The sequence below is a fragment of the Balaenoptera ricei genome, chromosome 4 (genome assembly GCF_028023285.1).
Source record: "Balaenoptera ricei isolate mBalRic1 chromosome 4, mBalRic1.hap2, whole genome shotgun sequence".
NCBI lineage: Eukaryota > Metazoa > Chordata > Mammalia > Artiodactyla > Balaenopteridae > Balaenoptera > Balaenoptera ricei.
Genome location: NC_082642.1, coordinates 77,245,183 through 77,267,893, shown reverse-complemented (window position 1 = coordinate 77,267,893; position 22,711 = coordinate 77,245,183). Strand labels below are relative to the sequence as shown.

The window sequence follows — 22,711 nt, the reverse complement described above, 5'->3', positions numbered from 1 at the left end:
GAGGCTTAAACAATCTGATGCATATGAATCAATCCATAGATGTAGCCTTTGCAGACTCAATGATTTGTCTTAAGTTTTTTTTATTGCTTTTATTATCCAAAAGTTATTGTATGGATGTAGATTTTCAGTTACTTAATTGTAGCAGAGCAAAACATGACAGTTGATGAAAGCAATGTTAGTGCTCTTCTTTTTCTCCTGATTTTTCTTTTCTTAGGTTTCCAGGGCTCTTCAGGATATTACAGACCCATTTTCTCTCACTTCCCTCTCCCTCTCAAATCTTAGCTATTATGTATAGAACCATTCTCAAGTGGTTGTCACCCTGGAAAATGTTAGAGTTGTTAATGGCATGTAGAATTAAAATCTTATCGGTATATAGGGTGTTTACATGTCTTTTTATGTCATGATTTTGTAGTAACTCAGCAAAGAAATCTAGTCTAGTGGTGGAATTTTAAAAACGAGGAGAAACTGGTATAGAATTTCTTGAATCGGTGGAATAATCGCATGGAAGCAACTTCTTAACGTTTTTTAAGCCATTTTAAATTGTAGTGTAGATAATGGTGAAAAATGGAATAGACCAATCAGAACATCACTGGGATAGAAGATTATAGTTAAGTGGTGTGTATGTGGGAGGTGGTTGTCTCTTGGTTTTCACTGGAAAATGGCAGAAGAAAACTTTAGTTCAGCAATGTCCTTAAAACCAAATAAGAGTCTTAAGCTGGATTTACCAAGAAGCAGCCATTTTATAGACACATTGCCCGGGACAGGCCTTGAATCTTATTGGTAAGCCTATCTGAAGATTGTGATGGGAGGATGCTGTGATCCCCACCTCCCCATTGAAGATCAAGAAAGCGAGGTCAGTTGATTGGAAAGATGTGGGAAAGCAGTAGCCTCCTGAGAAAACCATCTTGTGGAACTCAAGTGCCTAACCTGTGGGTCTTCCCAGGACATTTTATTTAATAAAATGGAATAGAACAGGAACTATCGAAACATAGGGGAAATTTTCTTTCATGAAACTTCTGTGTGTGTACTGGCTTGTGAAGTCAAACATAGTTTTTACTTTGGGTTCTGGTGAAAAAAGTTTGAAAACAAGCTGAACTGGATGATCTTGAAGTACCTTGGCTTTCTAATTGTCTCTGACTCCGTGGTCATTTGCCAGCCTCAGGAATGAGCCAGTTAGGTGTTCTGGTCAAGGGCACTTAGTACCGGGGAGAACAGCCAGAACTGCAACTTTGGATTTCTAGATTCGTTTTCTTCCCACAAAGTAAATCTTATTGAATCACTCTGTAGGCTTAAGGTTTAAATGTAACTAAAGTCATATCTAGACTTGGTTGCAAGTTTTTAAAAATTGAGATTCTTTTGAGAGAACAATGACAGATCTTACATATCCTGTTTAATCATAATTCCATTTGGATTCATTTTATAGGGGATGGACTTGGAAGCAAAGAGCCATGAAGTATGCAACTACCACAGGTACTGACACCCTCTTCTATTTGGCCTTGTTTCAGGTTATGAAGTAAGAAAGGGAAATGTTTAATGATTTAATGTGTGCATAATAGAATTAGTTTTTATATACTTCTGGCGTTTTGGATATTCATGATTACTGTCTTAGTATTGAGTCAATGGTTTTCACCTCTTATGTTAAATCTCTCTTGCTTTTGAGTCTAAAATATACAGGTAAATAGTTCAGGACATTTTATGTTTATATTGTTATTTGTTTGCCCCTCTTTAGTGTATTGAATTGAAAAAGCATAAATATGATGGTCTAAATCAGTGCTTGAAAACAGTTCTTTCAAGTAGCTGGAATTTTTTTTTTTTTCAAATAAAATGTTACGTGGAGTTCCCAACTGTAAACATTTAAAAGTGTAACTTCCGGTTGACTGAGTGTAGCCCCCTCCTCCAACGTATACATGCATGCTTCACCCTAGCACCCCTTGTGACAGCTTGGGCTCTATAGATCCCTGTTGAAAAACACAGTTTTTTGTTTGTTTGTTTTTTATAATGATGCTGAGCTTTTTTTCTTTTTTAAAAAAATATTTTTTGGCTGCGTCGGGTCTTAGTTGCGGCACGCAGGATCCTTCACTGTGGCGCGTGGGCTCCTTGTTGTTGTGCACAGGCTTCTCTCCAGTTGTGTCACGCGGGCTGCAGAGCACACAGGCTCAGCAGTTGTGGCGCGCGGGCTTAGTTGCCCCGTGGCATGTGGGATCTTAGTTCCCCGACTAGGGATCGAACTGGCATCCCTTGCATTGTAAGACTGATTCTTAACCACTGGACCACGAGGGAAGTCCCGAAAAACATACTTTTAAATTATATAAAACTTTATTTTTTGAGAAAAATAAATATTATAAACTGTCAAAAACATTTATTTCATGTGTGATGATGGAAGTGTATTTTATTTATTAATACAATAACATGTCATATGACACTGAAGCCAGTGAACTGGTGCAGTATTCATTTATATTGCAAGAACCACACACCCCTGTGTACAGAGGGATAGAGGCAGTGGAGCAGAGTGATGAAGAGCTCACATTCTGGAGTGAAGTTAACCTGGGTTCAAATCCTGGAGCTACCATTTTTTTTAGCTCTATGATTTCAGGAAAGCAGTATCTCTTTCAATCTTAATATCTTCATTTTCAAAATTGAGATAATAATAATAGCGTCTGCTTCACAGGATGACTGTGAGGATTTAAGTCCAAGTTGAGTCTTCAGCAGAGGACCTGGGGCATAGAAAATCGGTATTAAAGTTTAGTTATTATTAACTGTGCTTTTTTTTTTTTTTAGCTATTGTAATTTGATCTTTGACATAACAAAGCATCTTTTAATTTTATTTTAAATGGAAGAAGCTGAGTAAGAATTTATGTTAATAAGAGTATCTTGAATTTCATGACTTCTAAAGGCTTATTAACAGCTCTCCCTGATCTGATCACACTGACATTGATTCTAATCAAGGTCAAAATGGAAAGGCAGCAGAAACTAACACACCACTGTAAAGCAATTATACTCCAATAAAGACGTTAAAAAAAAAACAACCCACAATGAGGGGGTACTTCCCTGGTGGTCCAGTGGTTAAGACTCCACACTCCCAATGCAGGGGGCCCGGGTTTGATCCCTGGTCCGGGAGCTAGATCCTGCATGCATGCCACAGCTAAGAGAGCGCATGCTGCACCTAAGGATCTCGCACACCGCAGCAAAGGATCCCGCATGCCACAACGAAGATCCTGAGTCCCGCAGCTAAACCCGGTGCAGCCAAAACAAACAAACAAACAGTCAAACAAAAAAAATGAAAGGCAAAGAAGATAACTTTGTTTACCCAGAGAGACAGTCTACAATAAAGACAATAGAGACACTATAAATTAAAGTGACCCTATCTCTGCCAAGGTCTAACTTTATCCTACACAAGTAGCAACATCTACAAATATTGGACATTGAAAAGAAATGCACTGATATTAGCTAAAATGGTTATTTGAGACTTTGTTATGCTGATTTTACCAAAACAAATGTTTATAACCTAGTTAATATCATAGAATATTTACATTTGGCCCTCTAGTATCCATAGGTGCCGCATCTGCAGGTTCAACCAGCCAAGGATCAAAAATATTTGAAAATTCCAGGAAGTTTCCAAAGCAAATCTTGAATTTGCTGTGCACTGGCAACTATTTATATAGCATTTACATTGTACTTACAACTATTTATGTAGCATTTTTTAAAAAATTAATTACTTTATTTATTTATTTTTGGCTGCGTTGGGTCTTCGTTGCTGTGTGTGGGCTTTCTCCAGTTGCGGCGAGCAGGGGCTACTCTTCCTTGCGGTGCACGGGCTTCTCATTGCAGTGGCTTCTCTGTGTTGCAGAGCATGAGCTCTAGGCATACAGGCTTCAGTAGTTGTGGCACATGGGCTGAGTAGTTGTGGCTCACGGGCTCTAGAGCACAGGCTCAGTAGTTTTGGTGCATGGACTTAGTTGCTCTGCGGCATGTGGGATCTTCCCGGACCAGGGCTCGAACCCATGTCCCCTGCATTGGCTGGGAGATTCTTAACCACTGTGCCATCAGGGAAGTCCCTGTAGCATTTATATTATATTAGGTATTATAAGTAATCTAGAGATGATTTGAAGTAAACCGGAGGGTGTGGGTAGGTTATATGCAAATAGTACACTGTTTTATATAGTATTAGTATTTATGCATCTGCGGGTTTTGGTGTCTGCAGGGGTCCTGGAACCAGTCCCCCATGGATACTGAGGGACAACTATATTTTGCATTCTCATTCCTTAATTCCCCAGTAACGTTTGTGTATGGTTTTCATGGTATTTTAAACAGGACGAAACATTACCAAGGTCCTCATTGCAAACAGAGGAGAAATTGCCTGCAGGGTGATACGAACAGCCAAAAAAATGGGCGTACAGTCTGTGGCTGTTTATAGTGAGGCCGACAGGAATTCCATGCATGTTGACATGGTACGTTGTTAAAAACTGGAAGTCAAATTTTGTAAGTGATCGTATTTGTTTATTGTGTCAGTATTTTACTTCTTTGTTGACAGCTTATATTTGCTAGTATTAACAGTGTCTAAGTAGGTAAGCTCAAACTGCTCACTAAAAATTTATCTTGGGAACCTTTTCCAAATGTAACACCAGTGGAGCTACACTGTGCGCCTAGTGGTGTAGTTGACTTCTAGGCAAGGTCCCGTCTCATCAAGGATTGGTTAAAACGGTTCAGAGAATGTGGCTGGCCCACAGATCACACTGTCAGTGGCGCACATCCAGATCCCTGACGTACCAGGAGAAGGATCGAGGTCAGTCTTAGCAACTACCAGTTACTGGCCAAGGGATCTTAGACAAGTCATTTAATGTTTCTGAGCCTTGACTTAACTGTAAAATTATGACGAGCTTCACCTGGGCTTTCCACACTGCCACTTTTCCCTTGAATTCTGTGCAGGGACTATCTCAAACCAGTTTTGCTCCATTCCAACCTCTGACTCTCCCTCTACCACCTATTCTCAGCAGACGATCTTGAGTCACAGAGGACATAGAACTGAGCTTCCTGCCACAGAATCTGCTCGCTGCATCTGCATCTGTCCTCTTCCTATCCAAGGCTAGTTGTCTTCCTGTGTTGTGGAGTCCTTTTCCTCTCCCCTGTTAAGAATCTTCCATTTTCTTCTTTTCTCACTGTATACTGTCACTCTAGATCATATCATCAACTGCTGTGGCTTTGCTAAAAACTTCCAAATGTCTATTTCTAGCCCAGACTTTCTTTTGAACATGATACATGTCTATCCAGCCTCCCACTCAACACCTCCACCTGGATGGGCACCAAATCAATATGTCTGAAATTGAACTCATCACCTTTCATCTGTACTGAGCATGCTTTTCTTGCAGACTTCCCTAACCCAGTAGGTGGCAACACCATCGCTCATAAAAATAATAATGCCAGAGATCTGGGAGTCTTTGAATATCTCCCATCTTCCTCCCCTCTCTACATCCTTCCCCCTTCCCCATCTAGACAATCTCCAATTGCTGTTAGTTCTGCTTCTCAAACATTTCTTTCCACTTCTTTCTGCCCTCTACCACCTGCACCTTAAGTCAAAGCCGCTATCATCTTTGCCTGGTCAAGTGCTGTAGCCTTGTATGTGGTCTCCCTACTTTACCCTTGACCTCCTCCCACAATATTTTCTACACTTCAGCCAGACTGATAGCTTAAAAATCAGATTTTTTCATGTTACTCCTATGCTTTAAATGCTTTAAACCTTTTTATCATCCTCCAGATTGTCAATAATTTAAAAGATGGATAGTATTCAGTGTTGGTTAATGTGGTTAGAAATTAGGTTATTGATGGAAATGTATATTAGTGACACCATTTCAAGGGATGATTAACCAAGAGCAATTAAAATGTCATATCTTTCACCCAGCCCTGCAAACACTCCTCTAGATCTGTGTCCAGAGACATGCTCACACATATGTGCACCTAGAGGCATGCACAAGATGCTGCCGGCATCCATTTGCCATTACAGCTTAAATGTCCATTTAGAGGTACCTGATTAAATGAACTATGGTACCTTCATACTGTGGAACGTTATGCAATTGTTATAAAAAAATGAGGTAGACGTGTGTACTAGCAAGGAAAGAGCTCTCAAGACATACTGTTAGTGAAAAAAACAATTGCAGAAGATGACTCTAGAGTTTGATCCTATTGGTGTAAAAACAAAAACTAAAACTGTTGTATGTTTATATAAATATATTCAAATAAATAGGAATGTGGATATGGAAAGGTATGTCCCAAATTGATCATAGAGGTTATATCTGGAAGGGGTTTAGAATGAGGGAGAGGGGCAATGCCAAAGGACTCCTTTGCTTCTGTATTATTGTTCACAGTCTTTAGAATGAGAATGGATTTGTGTATTGTGGAATTAAAAGTTTAAATTAAAAACACACACTTTAAAAAGTCTCATCATGTGTCCCCTTGGGAGACAATCCAAAGCTTTAACCTCCCACAAGGCCCTCTGAAATCTGCATCCCCCTGTCTTCCAGCCACATGTCTGGTCCCTAACCCCTGATACTCATTGCTCCAGCCACACAGCCTCCTTCAGTCCCTCAAATGGGCCAGATTTCTTCCCACCCCAGGACCTTCGTATGTGTTGTTTTCTCTGCCAGTGAGGCTTGCCCCCATCTGCATTCCTGTTCCAAACTCCACCGCCTCCGCCTGTTTGCCTGTCCAGGTCCCAGGTCAAGGAGCCCCTTGACCTTCCCTCCCAGCCTTTCCCTGACCAGACTAAACCTGATCCTCTTCCTCTTACCTGCATTGTGTCCTCTGTGTTTCCTTCTTGGCCTTTATCACAGCTGTCATTAAGTGTGTGGATGTATGTTTGATGTTTGTCTCTTCGTCTAGACAGAGACACTTGTCCTATTTTCTTTTTTTTTGTCCTATTTTCTGATGTATAGGCAGCTTCACCTCAAAGCATGGCACATAGTGGGCATTCAGTAAGTCTTTGAATGAATGAATGATGTTGTGTATCTGGTCTGCTTCAAGGGGTGCTATGATTATATGAAAGTTTTAAGGGACAATATAAAAATAGTTCATAAATGTATAGAAGGGGTATTATCATACTCTAATAATTATATAAACTTAAGGAAACTTTGTAATTTTATTTCTTACTGTATACATCTGTTGTATATTTTGTCTCTGTTGTCAAATTGTACATTTTTGGCATTAACTACATTTAAGGTTACTATTGTTGCTAATAATAATACTGTGACTAATGCCTCTTGCCTTCTAACCCAAGGCACTTTAATTTCACTCTAAGTGTGTGTTTTATACATAAAAGTCAAGTTTTGGTACCCTCCTCCTGTGAAAGATTCCAAACTGGCTTATTTTTATAATATAGACATGAGCTGCTACTTCTGTTTCTCAATTCTTTCATTGTTCTTAGGAGCCAGCATTTTTATTTATAATAATAAGATGACCCAGCAGCAGTTCTGTATAGTGTACTAGTGTGTACCAGCTGTGTGGTCTTTTAAGCACGTAATATTCCTTCAACAGGCAGATGAAGCACATTCCATCGGCCCCGCTCCCTCACAGCAGAGCTACCTTTCTATGGAGAAAATCATTCAAGTGGCCAAGATCTCCGCTGCACAGGTACAAGAGTCATGAAGAAATCTGCGTTGCAGGGACTTCCCTGGTGGTCCAGTGGTTAGGATTCTGCGCTTCTAATGCAGGGGGCGCAGGTTCGATCCCTGGTTGGGGAGCTAGGATCCCACATGCCACGTGGTGTGGCCAAAAAAAAGAAATTTGCATTGCAAAAGGAATAAGTTTTGTACAGGTTACACAAAATTGCTTACTATTTACAGAACTTGTTCTCTATTTTTAGCTGTTCCCAAGATTTTTACATTTGATTATGGGATTGTTATTGTAAAGTAGGCGTGTCGCTTCTCACTGCTCAGCCACTCTACCGTCTTACTGAGTCCTGTGCACTTTAGATCTTTGGGGAAACAGGTGGAGGGAGGGTTTAATTACAAATTTAAATGAAGAGGGAATTCAGCTCTTCTACCTTCAAAGCCAGATCCTAGGAACATCGGATTCTTTGGGAGAAATAGATGGTGCTCTAAATTACAAGGAAAAATAGAATCAAGAAAGAAATCCTTTTCCCTCTTGACTTCCCAGTCTTATTCTAAGGCCCCGCTCCCTGTTTTTCCAATATCCTAGACTCAAAATTTTGCTGTTATTATATCTGTCATCCTTCAAAATAAAATAGGAACCAACTTGTGTTGAATCTTTCTTTGAAATGTCTCCAGAAGTTGTTCTTTTTAATCACACAGCCAGACCTTATGATCTCTTATCTGGATTTCTGATTCTCAGCTGGTTTCCCTACTTCTAAATCCCTTACCCATCCAATGAGTTGTGCTAGACAGATAACTGCTAGCAGTTGTTTTTACTGCAAGACAGATGTAAGACAGATGTTTCTTAAACCCTTGTTTCATTATTACCACCTGCTCTTTTTTTTTTTCCTCAATAACTTCACCCCTTTCTCATCCTGTTCCCCACTTAGTAAATCTTTTGTGGTTATAAGATAAAGTTCAAACTCTTCAGCCTAGCATTTAAGAGTTTCCAGTATTTGTCAAAACTTATTTCTCATCGCCACTTGTTTATTATGGTTGCAATGAACTTTCCTCTGTCTTTACATATCATGCTTATTTCTCTAGGCATTTGCTTATATTGTTCCATGTGCCGGAAATGCTCTTTTCCTCCTTCTCATATCATTCATGCATTTATTCACTCAGCAAACGTTACTTGGTCTCCTGCTTTGTGCCAGCTTCTAAGCATGTATGCAGGGACTTCCCTAGTGGTCCAGTGGTAAAGGATCCTCCTTCAAATGCAGGGGACGCAGGTTCGATCCCTGGTCGGGGAACTAAGATCCCACATGCCACGGCGCAACTAAGCCCACGCGCTGTAGAGCCTGTGTGCCGCAACTACTGAGTCCGTGCACTCTGGAGCCTGCCCACCACAACTAGAGAGAAGCCCGAGCACCGCAATGAAAGATCGCGCATGCCGCAACGAAGATCCCGCGTGCTGTAACTAAGACCCGATGCAGCCAAATAAATATAAATATTTTAAAATAAAGCATATATGCAGCAATGACTAACACAGTTTATACCCTATGTCTGAAGCTACACTCTTGTAGGTGAGGCAGAAAATAAATACTGGGTTGGCCCAAAAGTTTGTTCGTAAGATGTTACAGAAAAACCTGAACGAACTTTTGGGCCAACCCAATATTTAAAGGAGTAAAGAACTAATGTAGGGCTTCCCTGGTGGCGCAGTGGTTGGGAGTCTGCCTGCCAGTGCAGGGGACACGGGTTCGTGCCCCGGTCCGGGAAGATCCCACATGCCGCGGAGCAACTAAGCCCGTGTGCCACAACTACTGAGCCTGCGTGTCTGGAGCCTGTGCTCCGCAACGGGAGAGGCCGCGACGGTGAGAGGCCCACGCGCCGCGATGAAGAGTGGCCCCCGCTTGCCACAACCGGAGAAAGCCCTCGCACAGAAACGAAAACCCAACACAGCCTAAATAAATAAATAAATAAATGTATTAAAAAAAAAAAAAAAAGAACTAATATAACTAGGAATGTTATAAGTGGTGGGAAGAAAGTAAAGCCAGATAAGGGAGTAAAGACTGGTTAGGAAATGCTTTTAAATAGGGTGATCAGTGGAGGCCTCTTTGAAGAGGTGACACTTGAACAGGGACCTGCCTGATGAGAAGAAGCCAGCCATATGAAGCACTTGACGAGAAAGGTTCAGTCACATGGGACTGCCAGGACGCTGAGATGAGTATAAGCTTGTGGTCAAGGGACAAAAATATTCAGTGTGGATGGAGTGAAGGCAATGAGGGGCTGTGTCATTCAGGATCCAGTTAGTAAAACTGAAATTCCATTAGATATTTCAACAGAGGGAGATTAATTTAGGGATTAGTTCCACCAGTGTTAGAGGACTAGAAGAGAAAAAAGTATGTTGAAATTACCTACTGATAAAACTACAGGTATTGATAACCACCCCTTGGGCTGGGGAAGAGGTTGGAGGAAGGACCTTCTGCAGCTCTGGCTCAGTTCTCTATGGAGGGGCCCTACCTGGCTGCAGGGAGCCTAATGAGGCTGGTTCTGGAAGTACCAGGAGAGACTAAACACGGGAACTGCTGCTGCCCAGGGTGGAAGAACAGGAAGCTTCCCTGGCTTCCAGTTTCCCTACAGTGACCCCTGCTGGCAGAACCTGATGGGAAACCAGCTGGCAAGAACAGTAATTTGCAGGGCCCTGTCGCCAAACTCAGTGTGGGAGGTTGGGTTTGGAGCTGGAAAACCAACTGACACAGGAGGGACGTGGTAGATGATGAAGCTGAGAGTGGTAGAGACAGCATCATTCAGAGCATTATAGGCCTTACTGAGGAGTTTGCGTTTCATTCTAAGTAGCTATTGGAGGATTTTAAGTAGGGGAGGGAGGTGATCTGATTTATATTTTAATAAGATCATTGTGGCTGCCGGTGGGGAATAGGCTAGCGGGATGGGGCAAAGGTGGGGTGATAACAAACACAGTAGGCAGAGTAATTAGGAGTCAATTGCAGTAGTCTTGCCCTTCACTGCCACTGGAATTCCTGCCTCTTACAATTACTTTCATGACTCTAGTCAGACTGATGTCTCCCTTTTCCTTTAGCATTTGCTTTCCTGTTCCAGTCATCTTTATACTTAATTAGCTATTTTCTTGTTTAACAATTTTAATGCATATCATGACTCCTCAACTCACTTGTGCTCCGTTTAAGAGAAGAACCCACAACTGAGACTTATTTTCTCTACCTCCTAACACTCCCATGACCTGGCACAGAGGGTCATTAATTTGAATTAATGAATATATGCGGTTGTTTTGTATTTATATGTTTCTGCATCTATGTTCTCTTCTTTAGAATCAGAGTTTCTAGACTGAACAATGTAGGCACTGATTTATACACACAGGTATTTAAAATATGCTTGTTTCTAAAGCTTTTTAGTTATCATTTGGAGTAAAAGGCCCTTAGGAATCCAGGCACTTTAACATAATTGTCACTTTGTATTTATCGCATGTTTGAGCTTACATGAGACAGTATCATTACTGCCATTTTACAAATATAAAATGCACAGGATACGTGATACCCAAAATCATCTAGTCTCACTACTCAAAGTGTGGTTCATGGCATCATTTGGTAGAAATGCAGCTTCTTAGGCCAGACTCCAAGCCCACTGTAATTTACATTTTTATGCATAATTTGCATTTTTTCAATATCCTCAGGTACTTTGAAAGCAAAACTCGTCTCATCATTGAAAGAGAAAGAATTAAACAAAAGTATCCTGACTCTCAGCCCTATTGCCTATTTCTTTAAGTAACGACTCTATAGCAAGTTTATGATATGTTAATTCTGGAGAATTTGTGAACTCTGTCTATCTGGATTAGTATTATGTTAGATGCCATAATAACACAAACAATGAGAAAAGAGTAAATAATTTTCACACATTTTGCCTGGATAGTCAAGATTTGAGGTGACTTGCAACATTACAGATAGTGGTTAAGACTAAGATAAAAGCAAAAAATAAGTAATATGGGACTATTATTGGGGCATAGTGGTTGGAATTAAGTCAGAAAACTTAGGCCAAGGAAAGCTTCTTTAGTTCTTCCTGGCAGCCCTGATCAAAAAGGAAATTTGGTGAGTTACAATTTACAGGGCTCTTTAATAAGAGGATATTTACCAATTAAGGGAGCAAACCTTGCCCTCACTTTGACTTGGAAGAAGAATCATATTGATCCTTCTAATAAAGCAGCGGTCCCCAGCCTTTTTTGACACCAGGGACTGGTTTCGTGGAAGATAATTTTTCCACAGACCGGGTGCAGGGTGGGGGGATGGTTTGGGGATGATTCAAGCACGTTACATTTATTGTGTACTTTATTTCTATTATTATTACATTGTAATATATAATAAAATAATTATACAACTCATCATAATACAAAATCAGTGGGAGTCCTGAGCTTGTTTTCACTTGCCACTCACTGATAGGGGTTTTTTGGTTTTTTTGGGGTTTTAAAATTTTATTTATTTATTTATTTATTTTTGGCTGCGTTGGGTCTTCGTTGCTGTGTGGGCTTTCTCTAGTTGCGGTGAACTGGGGCTACTCTTTCATTGCGGTGGCTTCTCTTGTTGCGGAGCACAGGCTCTAGGTGCAAGGGCTTCAGTAGTTGTGGCACATGGGCTCAGTAGTTGTGGCTCGCGGGCTCTAGAGAGCAGGCTCAGTAGTTGTGGCGCGTGGGCTTAGTTTCCCTGCGGCATGTGGGATCTTCCCGGACCAGGGATCGAACCTGTGTCCCCTGCATTGGCAGGCGGATTCTTAACCACTGTGCCACAAGGGAAGCCCACTGATGGGGTTTTAATATGAGTGTGCAAGCAATTGATTTACTATGGTCTCTGTTCAGTCAAGCCTCTCTGCTGATGATAATCTGTATTTGCAGCCACTCCCCAGCTAGATCCCTCGCGTGCGCAGTTCACAGTAGGGTTCGCTCTCCCATGAGGCTCTAATGCTGGCGCTGATCTGACAGGAGGTGGAGCTCAGGCAGTAATGCGAGCAATGGGGAGTGGCTGTAAATGCAGATGAAGCTTTGCTCGCTCGCCCCCCCGCTCACCTCCTGCTGTGCAGCCTGGTTCCTAACAGGCCGTGGACTGGTGCCAGTCTGTGACCCAGGGGTTGGGGACCCCTGTAATAAAGGACATTGAATGACATGTGCATAGTGATTTTGAAAGAAGTTTGCCAAAAATGTAGAATTCTTTTTTTTTATACAAATAAAATTTTTAAAGGGTATGTTCCATTTACAGTTATTACAAAATATTGGCTATATTCTCCAAGTTGTACAATATATTCTTGTAGCTTATGTTATACATAATAGTTTATACCTCTTAATCTCCTACCCCAATTTTGCCCCTTCCATTTTCCCTCTCCCCACTGGTAACCACTAGTTTGTTCTCTATATCTGTGAGTCTGCTTGTTTTTTTTTTTTGGGCCGCGCAGCACGGCTTATGGGATCTTAGTTGCCCAATCTGGGATCGAACCCAGGCCCCTGGCAGTGAGAGCACCAAGTCCTAACCACTGGACCACCAGGGAATTCCCTGCTTCTTTTTTGTTATATTTGCTAGTTTGTTGTATTTTTTAGATTTCCTCATATAAGTGATATCATAAAGTATTTGTCTTTCTCTGTCTGACTTATTTCACTTAACATAACGCCCTCCAAGTCCATCCATGTTGCTGCAGATGGCAAAATTTCATTCTTTTTTATGGCCGAGTAGTATTCCATTGTATACATATACCACATCTTCTGTATCCAGTCATCTATTGATGGGCACTTACGTTGCTTCCAGATCTTGGCAATTGTAAATAATGCTGCTATGAACATTGGGGTGCATGTATCTTTTCAAATTAGTGTCTTTATTTTTTTCAGATATATACCCGGGAGTGGAATTGCTGGGTCATATGGTAGTTCTATTTTTAATTTTTTGAGAAACCTCCGTACTGTTTTCCACAGTGGCTGCACCACAGTGGCTGCACCAATATACATTCCCACCAACAGTGTAGAAGTGTTCCCTTTTCTCCATATCCTCACCAACATTTGTTATTTCTCTTCTTTTTGATGGTAGCCATTCTGACAGTTGTGAGGTGATATGTCATTGTGGTTTTGATTTGCATTTCCCTGATGATTGGTGATGTTGAGCATCTTTTCATGTGCCTGTTGGCCATCTGCATTTCCTCTTTGGAAAAATGTCTATTCAGTTCTCCTGCCCATTTTTTAATCGGGTTGTTTGTTTTTTTGATGTTGAGTTGTATGAGCTGTTTATATATGTTGGATATTAATCGCTTATCAGTCATATCATTTGCAAACATTTTCTCCCATTCAGTAGGTTGTCTTTTCGTTTTGGCAATGGTTTCCTTTGCTGTGCAAAAGCTTTTAAGTTTAATTTGGTTCCATTTGTTTATTTTTGCTTTTATTTCCTTTACTTTAGGAAATGAATCAAAAAAAATTTTGCTGCAGTTTATGTCAGAGTGTTCTGCCTGTGTTTTCCTCTAGGAGTTTTATAGTATCCGGTCTTACATTTAGGTGTTTAATCTGTTTTGAGGTGTTTTTTTTTGTGTATGGTGTTAGAGAATGTTTTAATTTTATTCTTTTACATGTAGGTGTCCAGTTTTCCCACCACTTATTGAAGAGACTGTCTTTTCTCCATTGTATATTCTTGCCTCCTTTGTCATAGATTGACAGGTGTGTGGGGTTTTTTTCTGGGCTCTCTATCCTGTTCCATTGATCTGTGTGTCTCTTTTTGTGCCAGTACCATACTGCTTTGACTGCTTTCACTCTGTAGTATAGTCTGAAGTCAGGGAGCATGATTCCTCCAGCTCTGTTCTTTCTCAAGTTTGTTTTGGCTATTTGGGGTCTTTTGTGTTTCCATGTAGACTTCTAAATGTGGCCATTTTAACATAGGTGTTTTTATAGATGCTAGAGTAAAATTTACACTTGAGCTAAATTTCTGGTGATTTGCCTGGTAACATGACTGTATCGAGAGAATCTAAAAGATGTAATGGTAAGCACACTCATTAGGCTAGTCCTCTTGACAGTCAGTTTTCTCAGGCCTTCTCTGGCTGGGAAAGAGGTAGTAGTAGTAAGTGCTGGCTGAAGATTAGAATCACTGAGGAGCCTTTTAAAGAGAATGTTGATACAGTACTGTGGGAGGGGCCTAAAGTCACCTGGAAGGGAGCTTTATGCTCTCTGGTGGAATGCTAGTGATTATTTCTTGAGCTGAGTGTTGTCTACACAGGTGTATTCAGTTTATGAAAACTATGTTTATAAAAGCTGTATACTTATAATGTGCACTCTTTTGTAAGTATATTATTCTTTAGTGAAAAGCTTTTGCCAGACCTCAGTTATTCCTTTAGTTATCTGGATTAGATCCTGAACATGAATGTTTTGTAAAAGTGCTCCAGTTTCTTTTAATGTGCCACCAGGAATGAATAACTTTGTTCGAGATGTTTCAAAATCACTGACAAGTAACTTTAATGAATATAGCAAGTTATTTAACTAAATACTGGTCATCTATGTGGTTGACCAAAAGGAAATCCAAATGTCATAAGAATCACAGATGTGGGTAGGAAATTCTTGGTAATAAGAATTTGAAAAAAAAAAGAATTTTTGAGGGAGTTCCCTGGTGGTCCAGTGGTTAGGATTCCAGACTTAAACTGCCGGGGGCCCAGGTTTGATCCCTGGTCGGGGAACTAAGATCTTGCAAGCCACGCAATGCGGCCAAAAATAAAAAAATGTTAAAAAAAAAAAAAAAAGAATTTGAAGAGTATGGCTTGTCCCCTCCACCACGGAAAGGACACATCTCATTTTTGCTGAAGACAGAGCTAATAACAACAACAACAACTTTGGACCTGTGCATATGCTTGAACAAGCACAGAGCAGAATAGACACAAACTAAAAACATGGAAGAAATTATTTTGGCAGAGATTTAAGGGTAGGAGATGATGCCAGTTTTCTGTCTTTATTGTTAAAGGCATATTAGTACTATGGGATGAACAATCTAAACAGGTTTACAATCCTGTGATCCACCAGGGTGAATTGGCAGCTAGATACATGCCTGATGGCTTGGAATTAGCCTGCTGGTAATAGTAGTATTGTTAGATTTCCTTTTTAATCAATTCAAATGCTCGAGGATACTGTGGTTTGGATATATTAAAGTGTTCACCCTAAGAGAAATTAATTAAACTTCTTGAGGCCATTCCCATAATGTGTTTGAATATTATTTTTTGCAAGGAGACAGCTGCTTTTCTTCTTAGTTCTGAAGGGAGAGTATTTATCTAGTTAATCAGGGTTCTGTCAAATTAAGTATCTGTTCCAAAAGAAAGGAGGCTAGCAACCAACACTTTGAAAATGAAATTAAGGAAACAGTTACATTTGTAATAACATCAAAGAAAATCAAATACTTAGTAATAAAGTTAGCAAAAGCAGTTCAAGACCTATGTACTGAAAACTATAAAACATTGCTGAGAAAAATTAATGAAGACTTGTACATGCATGTTTATAACAGCATTACTCATAACAGCCAAAAACTGGGAAAAATCCAAATTAATAAAAAACAAAATATGATATATCCATACAATCTGTAAACAAATGTGCTGTATTCGTCCATGTTGTGGCATGCATCAGTATTTCATGTTTCGTTTGTGGGTGAACCACAGAAAATTATGCTAAGTTTAAGAAGCCATACATATAAGGCTACGGACTATATGATTCCATTGTATGAGACTTCTAAAAGAGGCGAAATTATAGAGAGAAAAAGCAGGTCAGTAGTTGCCTGGTTCTGTGAGCAAGGATTAATCATTTGTGCACATGGGTACATAGGAACTTCTGGTAGAAGTGTTCTAAAACCGGATTATATTTATAGTCCAGTTATAGCACAGTTGTATAAATTTGCTAAATTCATCAAACTGGAAATGAGTGAATGTTATGCATTGTAAAGCATACCTTTAAAAAAGCTGTTAAAAAACCAGGGAGGACTGGGATGTAGGCCTGTTTTACTTTGCCTAATATAAATAATATTTGACATTTCATGAAAAATGACTAAAATTAAACTTTGGTTTAAAAGGAGCAAAACTCCAGGCTGACATCAAAATGTGATTATTTAACATTTTATTCACTATCTAGCATTTTGCTGTTTGCTGTCACTAAGATGTGGGTTTTTCTATTCACATGAGTTTCCCAGACATCTGAAGCTTACTGCTTTTATTTTGAAATGTTCCTTGGACATAACTATTTTGAAATGGGGTTGGATAAGCTTTTTACTTTTACATTCTCTTGGTTATAATTAAACGTACTTAATTATTATTTTAAAAGAACAAAAATGCCCTCAGAACTATTGAAGTTGGAGAATTGCCTTATTCCTCACTAAACCATTTAAGCCTTTTTGCTTTCCTCTGTTTCCGCCCTTTTCACTGTCAGCATGTTTCTCTTAGCAGTCTTGCTGTCATTCAGTTACTGATTTTCCTCTTCTGTGGCCTAGAAAGCCAAGTAAATAAATTTCTTAAAACTCTTGAGTAAGTTGCAAGTGGTTAGGTTAAAATATGAGGGGGGTCCTCTTTCACTGAAGTATATATAGACTTTAGTACTCTATGACCTTTTGTTTGCTTCTTAGCTTTTTTTCTGGAAAGGTGACATCTGCAGATAGTGACCTGAAGCTAAATGAGTTAGTATTATGCTAGGGTGCTCTTTTCAGCTTTTGGATACGTGGTTTCAGTTCTAGGCCAGCTTTATATGGAGACACTGCAAACAACCGCCCACTCCCCTTACCACTCTGAAGCCCTTTACTCCTACTTGCTGATATTACTTGACATTTCGTGTATATTGGGCTGGCCAAAAGTTTCATTCGTTTTTTTCTGTAAGGTGGCTCTAGTAGCACTTAGTTGTGTTTAACTTCATTTGAAACAATTTTGTTAGGTTGTATGTGACAGCTGTCATATCAGCGTGCATTTAAAAAAGACTTATCAAAATTGGTGAATTTTTGTGTAGCCATTTTAATACTGAAGATGGAAGAAAAAAAGCAACATTTTCTGCATGTTATGCTTTATTATTTCAAGAAAGGTAAAAGTGCAACTGAAACACAAAAAAAGATTTGTGCAGTGTATGGAGAAGGTGCTGTGACTGATCGAACATGTCAAAAGTGGTTTGCGAAACTTTGTGCTGGAGATTTCTCGCTGGACGATGCTCCACTGTTGGGTAGACCAGTTGACGTTGATAGCGATCAAATCGAGACATTAACTGAGAACAATCAACATTATACCATGCGGGAGATAGCCGACATACTCAAAATATCCTAACCAAGCGTTGAAAATCATTTGCACCAGCTTGCTTATGTTAATCGCTTTGATATTTGGGTTCCACATAAGTTAAGCAAAAAAGACCTTCCTGACCATATTTTCGCATGTGATTCTCTACCTAAACGTAACGAAAATGTTCAGTTTTTTAAACAAATTGTGATGGGTGATGGAAAGTGGATACAGTACAGTAATGTGGAACGGAAGAGATCGTGGGGCAAGTGCAATGAACCACCACCAACCACACCAAAGGCCGGTCTTCATCCAAAGAAGGTGATGTTGTATATATGGTGGAGTTGGAAGGGAGTCCTCCATTATGAGCTCCTTCTGGAAAACCAAACGATTAATTCCAACAAGTACTGCTCCCAATTAGACCAACTAAAAGCAGCACTCGATGAAAAGCGTCCAGAGTTAGTCAACAGAAAACGCATAACCTTCCGTCAGAATAATGCAAGACCGCATGTTTCTTTGTTGACCAGGCAAAAACTGTTACAGCTTGGCTGGGAAGTTCAGATTTATCCACCATATTCACTAGACATTGCACCTTCGGATTTCCATTTATTTTAGTCTTTACAAAGTTCTCTTAATGGAAGAAATTTCAATTCCCTGGAAGACTGTAAAAGGCACCTGGAACAGTTCTTTGCTCAAAAAGCTAAAAAGTTTTGGGAAGATGGAATTATGAAGTTGCCTGAAAAATGGCAGAAGGTAGTGGAACAAAAGGGTGAATACATTGTTCAATGAAGTTCACGGTGAAAATGAAAAACGTGTCTTTTATTTTTACTTAAAAACCAAAGGCACTTTTTGGCCAACCCAATACCTAAAAGAATTTAAAGCAGGAACTCAAACAGGTATTTGAACACCAGTGTTCATAGTGGCATTATTCACAATAGCCAAAAGATGGAAACAATCCACACGTCCATCAACAGATGAATGGATGAACAAAATGTGGAATATACCTGCAGTGGATCATTAGTCAGCCATAAAAAGGAATGAAATTCTGATACATGGATCAACCTTGAAAAACACCATGCTAAATAAAATAAGCCAGAGACAAATGGACAAATATTGTATGATTCCACTTTTATCAGGTACGGAGAATAGGCAGATTCATAGAGATGGAAAGTACAATAGAGGTTATCAGGGAATGGGGAATTACTATTTAATAGGTATAGAGTTTCTTTGGGGGATGATGGATGATGGTAATGGTTGCACAACATTGTGAATGTACTTAATGCCACTGAACTATACACTGAACAGTGGTTAAAATGGTAAATTTGATGTGTGTATTACCATAATGAAAAGAAATATAGATTTTTCTGGTTTGGGTAAGGCTTTAGAACTTTAGTATTAAAGTTCTAAAGAAACCTCTCTTTAGAAACATATTCTGATAGAGACCACAGTATACCTATCACCAGTATAGGGAGAGGCCTCCCCAGAGGAAGATTCCATCACCTGCATCAGAGTCAGCCAGTGGAGCACTAGAAGGTTTATCCTTTCATTTCTCCTTTCTAGGCTATCCATCCGGGATATGGTTTTCTCTCAGAAAACATGGAATTTGCCGAACTGTGTAAGCAAGAAGGAATTATTTTTATAGGTCCTCCTTCATCAGCAATTAGAGACATGGGTATAAAGAGGTATGAGTTTATATCTTTTAAATACAGCCATAGGAAGACTAATTGAAATGGTTTGTTTTAACTATAATAGACATGTTAATTATACCCTTTTGTCATCATAGGCAAAAGTTATTTATTTGCCACTACAGTGAGTTACAGAAAATATTCAACTAATTAGTGTTTCTAATCAATGTGTTAATCAGTTTTGGGGGATTAAAAACAAGGTGGAATGAGCTACCACATGAAAACTGGATTGAGAAAACTAATAGATATTTTAACATTTGTATTAATATTTGTTGTCTCAGACTATAGTCCTTTTACCTATGGAATGTTTTATTTTTAAAGTTCCATTGTATTTTATAGACTAGGAAGTATTTGTGTTTCCCTTGTATGAAATAATTCATAGATTTGGGGCATCTTGGTTTTTTTATTCTAAAGCACAGCCAAATCCATCATGGCTGCTGCTGGAGTGCCTGTTGTGGAAGGTTATCACGGTGATGACCAATCAGACCAATGCCTGAAAGAGCATGCTAGGAGAATCGGTTACCCCGTCATGATTAAAGCCGTCCGTGGTGGAGGAGGAAAAGTAAGATTGCGCATGCTCGTGTTTTCCATCTTGGGCTAGTCTAATTTGTTTTACTTACGTTGTAGTTGTAACTATCTTTCCATCTTAGGGTATGAGGATCATTAGATCCGGAAAAGAATTTCAAGAGCAGTTAGAATCAGCGCGGAGAGAAGCTAAGAAGTCTTTCAGTGATGATGTGATGCTGATTGAGAAGTTTGTGGACACACCAAGGTGGGTTCAGCTTTTTTTTCCGACTCAAATTTTTTTTAATTAATTAATTTATTTCTGGCTGCGTTGGGTCTTCGTTGTGGTGCGCGGGCTTCTCATTGCAGTGGCTTCTCTTGTTGCAGAGCACGGGCTCTAGGCGCCCGGGCTTCAGGAGTTGTGGCACGTGGGCTCAGTAGTTGTGGCTCGCGGGCTCCAGAGCACAGGCTCAGTAGTTGTGGCGCACGGGCATAGTTGCTCTGCGGCATGTGAGATCTTCCCAGACTAGTGATCGAACCCGTGTCCCCTACATTGGCAGGCGGATTCTTAACCACTGCGCCACCAGGGAAGTCCTCAATTCATTTCTTGTTGATGGAATTTAGAGTCTTTTCAAAATAAAAAAAAATTCTTGTAAGAAACTAAGCTTTATCTTACAGATAAAGCATCATTTGAGATGCTCAGAAAATGGTAATAGTTAGCCAAATTGAATTGTGAGTGATATGTTAACAAATATACTAATAGCTCACCCTTGTATTGCACTTAACCATGTGCCAGGTTCTAAGTATTTTACATATACTAAGTAATAATCTTGCTATCCTTCTATTTCTAGTCTAATTCCTGCAACAATCCCATTAGGTGGACCCTGTTCCCATTTTTCAGGTGAAAATACTGAGCAACAGAGTGGTCATCTGACTTGCCTGAGGTCTCCCAGCTGGAAAGTGGTGAAGCTGGGATTTGAATCCAGGCAGTTTGACTCCAGAATTCACACTCTAAGTGACCACACCGAACTGCTTCTCTGGGTACCACTATAGCAGATACTATGTGGATTTCTATTTTATTTTATTATCAGGAATTTTATTTTCATGTGTATTGCTTAAAATAAGATATTGATTATAGAAGCTTCTTGTTTCATAGATTTTGTGTTAAATACAGACACACACACACACACACACACATACACATATATATAAACCTGTAAGTCAAGTGACTTTATAGAGAAAAATTCATTTGGGGACCATGACCAGAGAGAGATTTACCTTGAAGGTAATGAACTAAAGCTTCAGGCCCTTCTCTTGCATGAACCTCTTTGAAGATCCTGTACCCAATTTTGTACTCATCTTAAAGTGGGCTCCCAAATTGTTTTTGTTTCAAGCCCTACAAAACTTAGAACTGTCCCTGAGCATGGCACAGTAATTAAATTCATTTAGAATGTGATAGTTAAAAAAACCAAAAAAGTCAATCTCAAAATAGGCCAGTTGATTAGGAGAGCACAACGTATGCCACGTATTAGTGGGAAATAAGGCAAAAATGGAGGAAGTTCTAAGATAAATTGAAGGTTCCTTTCCACAGTATCTTTCCGAAAAGGATAGGCTAACTATCCACGTTGGCATACTCTTGAGTTAAAATTGTTGTGGAGAGATCAGCTAGCTATTTCAGTGACTGTAACTCAATGCCTGCGACATTTTTGAAGATGTAGATTCTTTACTTGTGAAATGTTAGCTAAATATTACCTCACATTGTAATTTATTCTCTCAATACCTGGAAAGCTCCTGGGAATCAAGCACCTGGTAGTTTCTTTGTTTTTATTTTCCCATATATATTACCTGGCATTATTTTCTTCATGATAGGCATCAGTAATATTTTTTTAAATATAGAAATAATATGAATACATTACAAACTTGGAAAATACAAGAGATGGAAAACAAAGTCAGTCATAAGCTCATTCTCATATAAGTATTAGCATTTCTACATATTTCTCTTCTGTGTTTTCTAGTAATAGCATTTCAATATCATGATAATCACTATTTTATATTCTGCTAAATAATTATCTGTTGAGTTAATGGAGTACCAGAAGATTGTCAAGGTGGTGCTGATAACTGAGAAAAGTAGAAATCAAGATGTACTATATAATAAATCTGATCAGACCTATTGAGCTTATCTGAAAGGTTGGGATAGATAGCAGTCTTCAAAGTGTACTATTTTAGAGGATTAAAAAAGAATCAGATTCCTTCCTCACGTCATATTCAGTGCACATTCTAGAGGGATTAAAAATGTGAGAGGGTATCATGATCCCTGTTACAGATGGAGAAGCAGGGCCAGAAGGTTAAGTATCGACCAGTTCTCAGAGTCACGTCTGCCTGCCGATGCCTGTCTGGCCGCTCCAGGGCCTCCAGTAACTGACCTTGTATAGCACCTTCATGAGCAGAAGACTCAGATCCAGCTCCTGACCTGACACACACATGAATCATGAGACCAGGACCCATTTCCGAGGCATGTGACCTGGGCAGTTGCACAGGGCCCTGAGCTCAGAAGGGTCCATATTTGGTTTAATACCCCATGGAGGCATCTTAAAATTCTTAATAACATTTTTAAAGGGACCCTGCATTTTCATTTTGCAATGGATCCATAAATTATGTAATGGGTCCTGCATGTGA

General features: G+C 39.6%; 1 protein-coding gene and 1 non-coding gene across 5 annotated transcripts in view; both read left to right on the top strand.

Annotated features, from left to right (window-relative positions):
* Positions 1–22,711, top strand: part of MCCC1 (methylcrotonyl-CoA carboxylase subunit 1) — a 62,763-nt gene that overhangs the window by 1,166 nt on the left and 38,886 nt on the right. Inside the window, exons 2-7 of one of the 4 annotated variants that reach the window (XM_059920595.1) lie at positions 1,424–1,470; positions 4,312–4,448; positions 7,525–7,620; positions 19,407–19,528; positions 19,946–20,093; positions 20,182–20,303. In XM_059920595.1, the coding sequence (XP_059776578.1) occupies positions 1,424–1,470; positions 4,312–4,448; positions 7,525–7,620; positions 19,407–19,528; positions 19,946–20,093; positions 20,182–20,303 (672 nt within the window). Of the gene's footprint in view, positions 1–1,423; positions 1,471–4,311; positions 4,449–7,524; positions 7,621–19,406; positions 19,529–19,945; positions 20,094–20,181; positions 20,304–22,711 lie in introns of those variants that run through there. The other 3 variants (XM_059920596.1, XM_059920597.1, XM_059920598.1) reach the window with 3 other exon arrangements.
* TRNAR-UCU (transfer RNA arginine (anticodon UCU)) lies at positions 7,658–7,730 on the top strand. The gene has a single exon. It is a non-coding gene; the product is annotated as a tRNA-Arg (tRNA).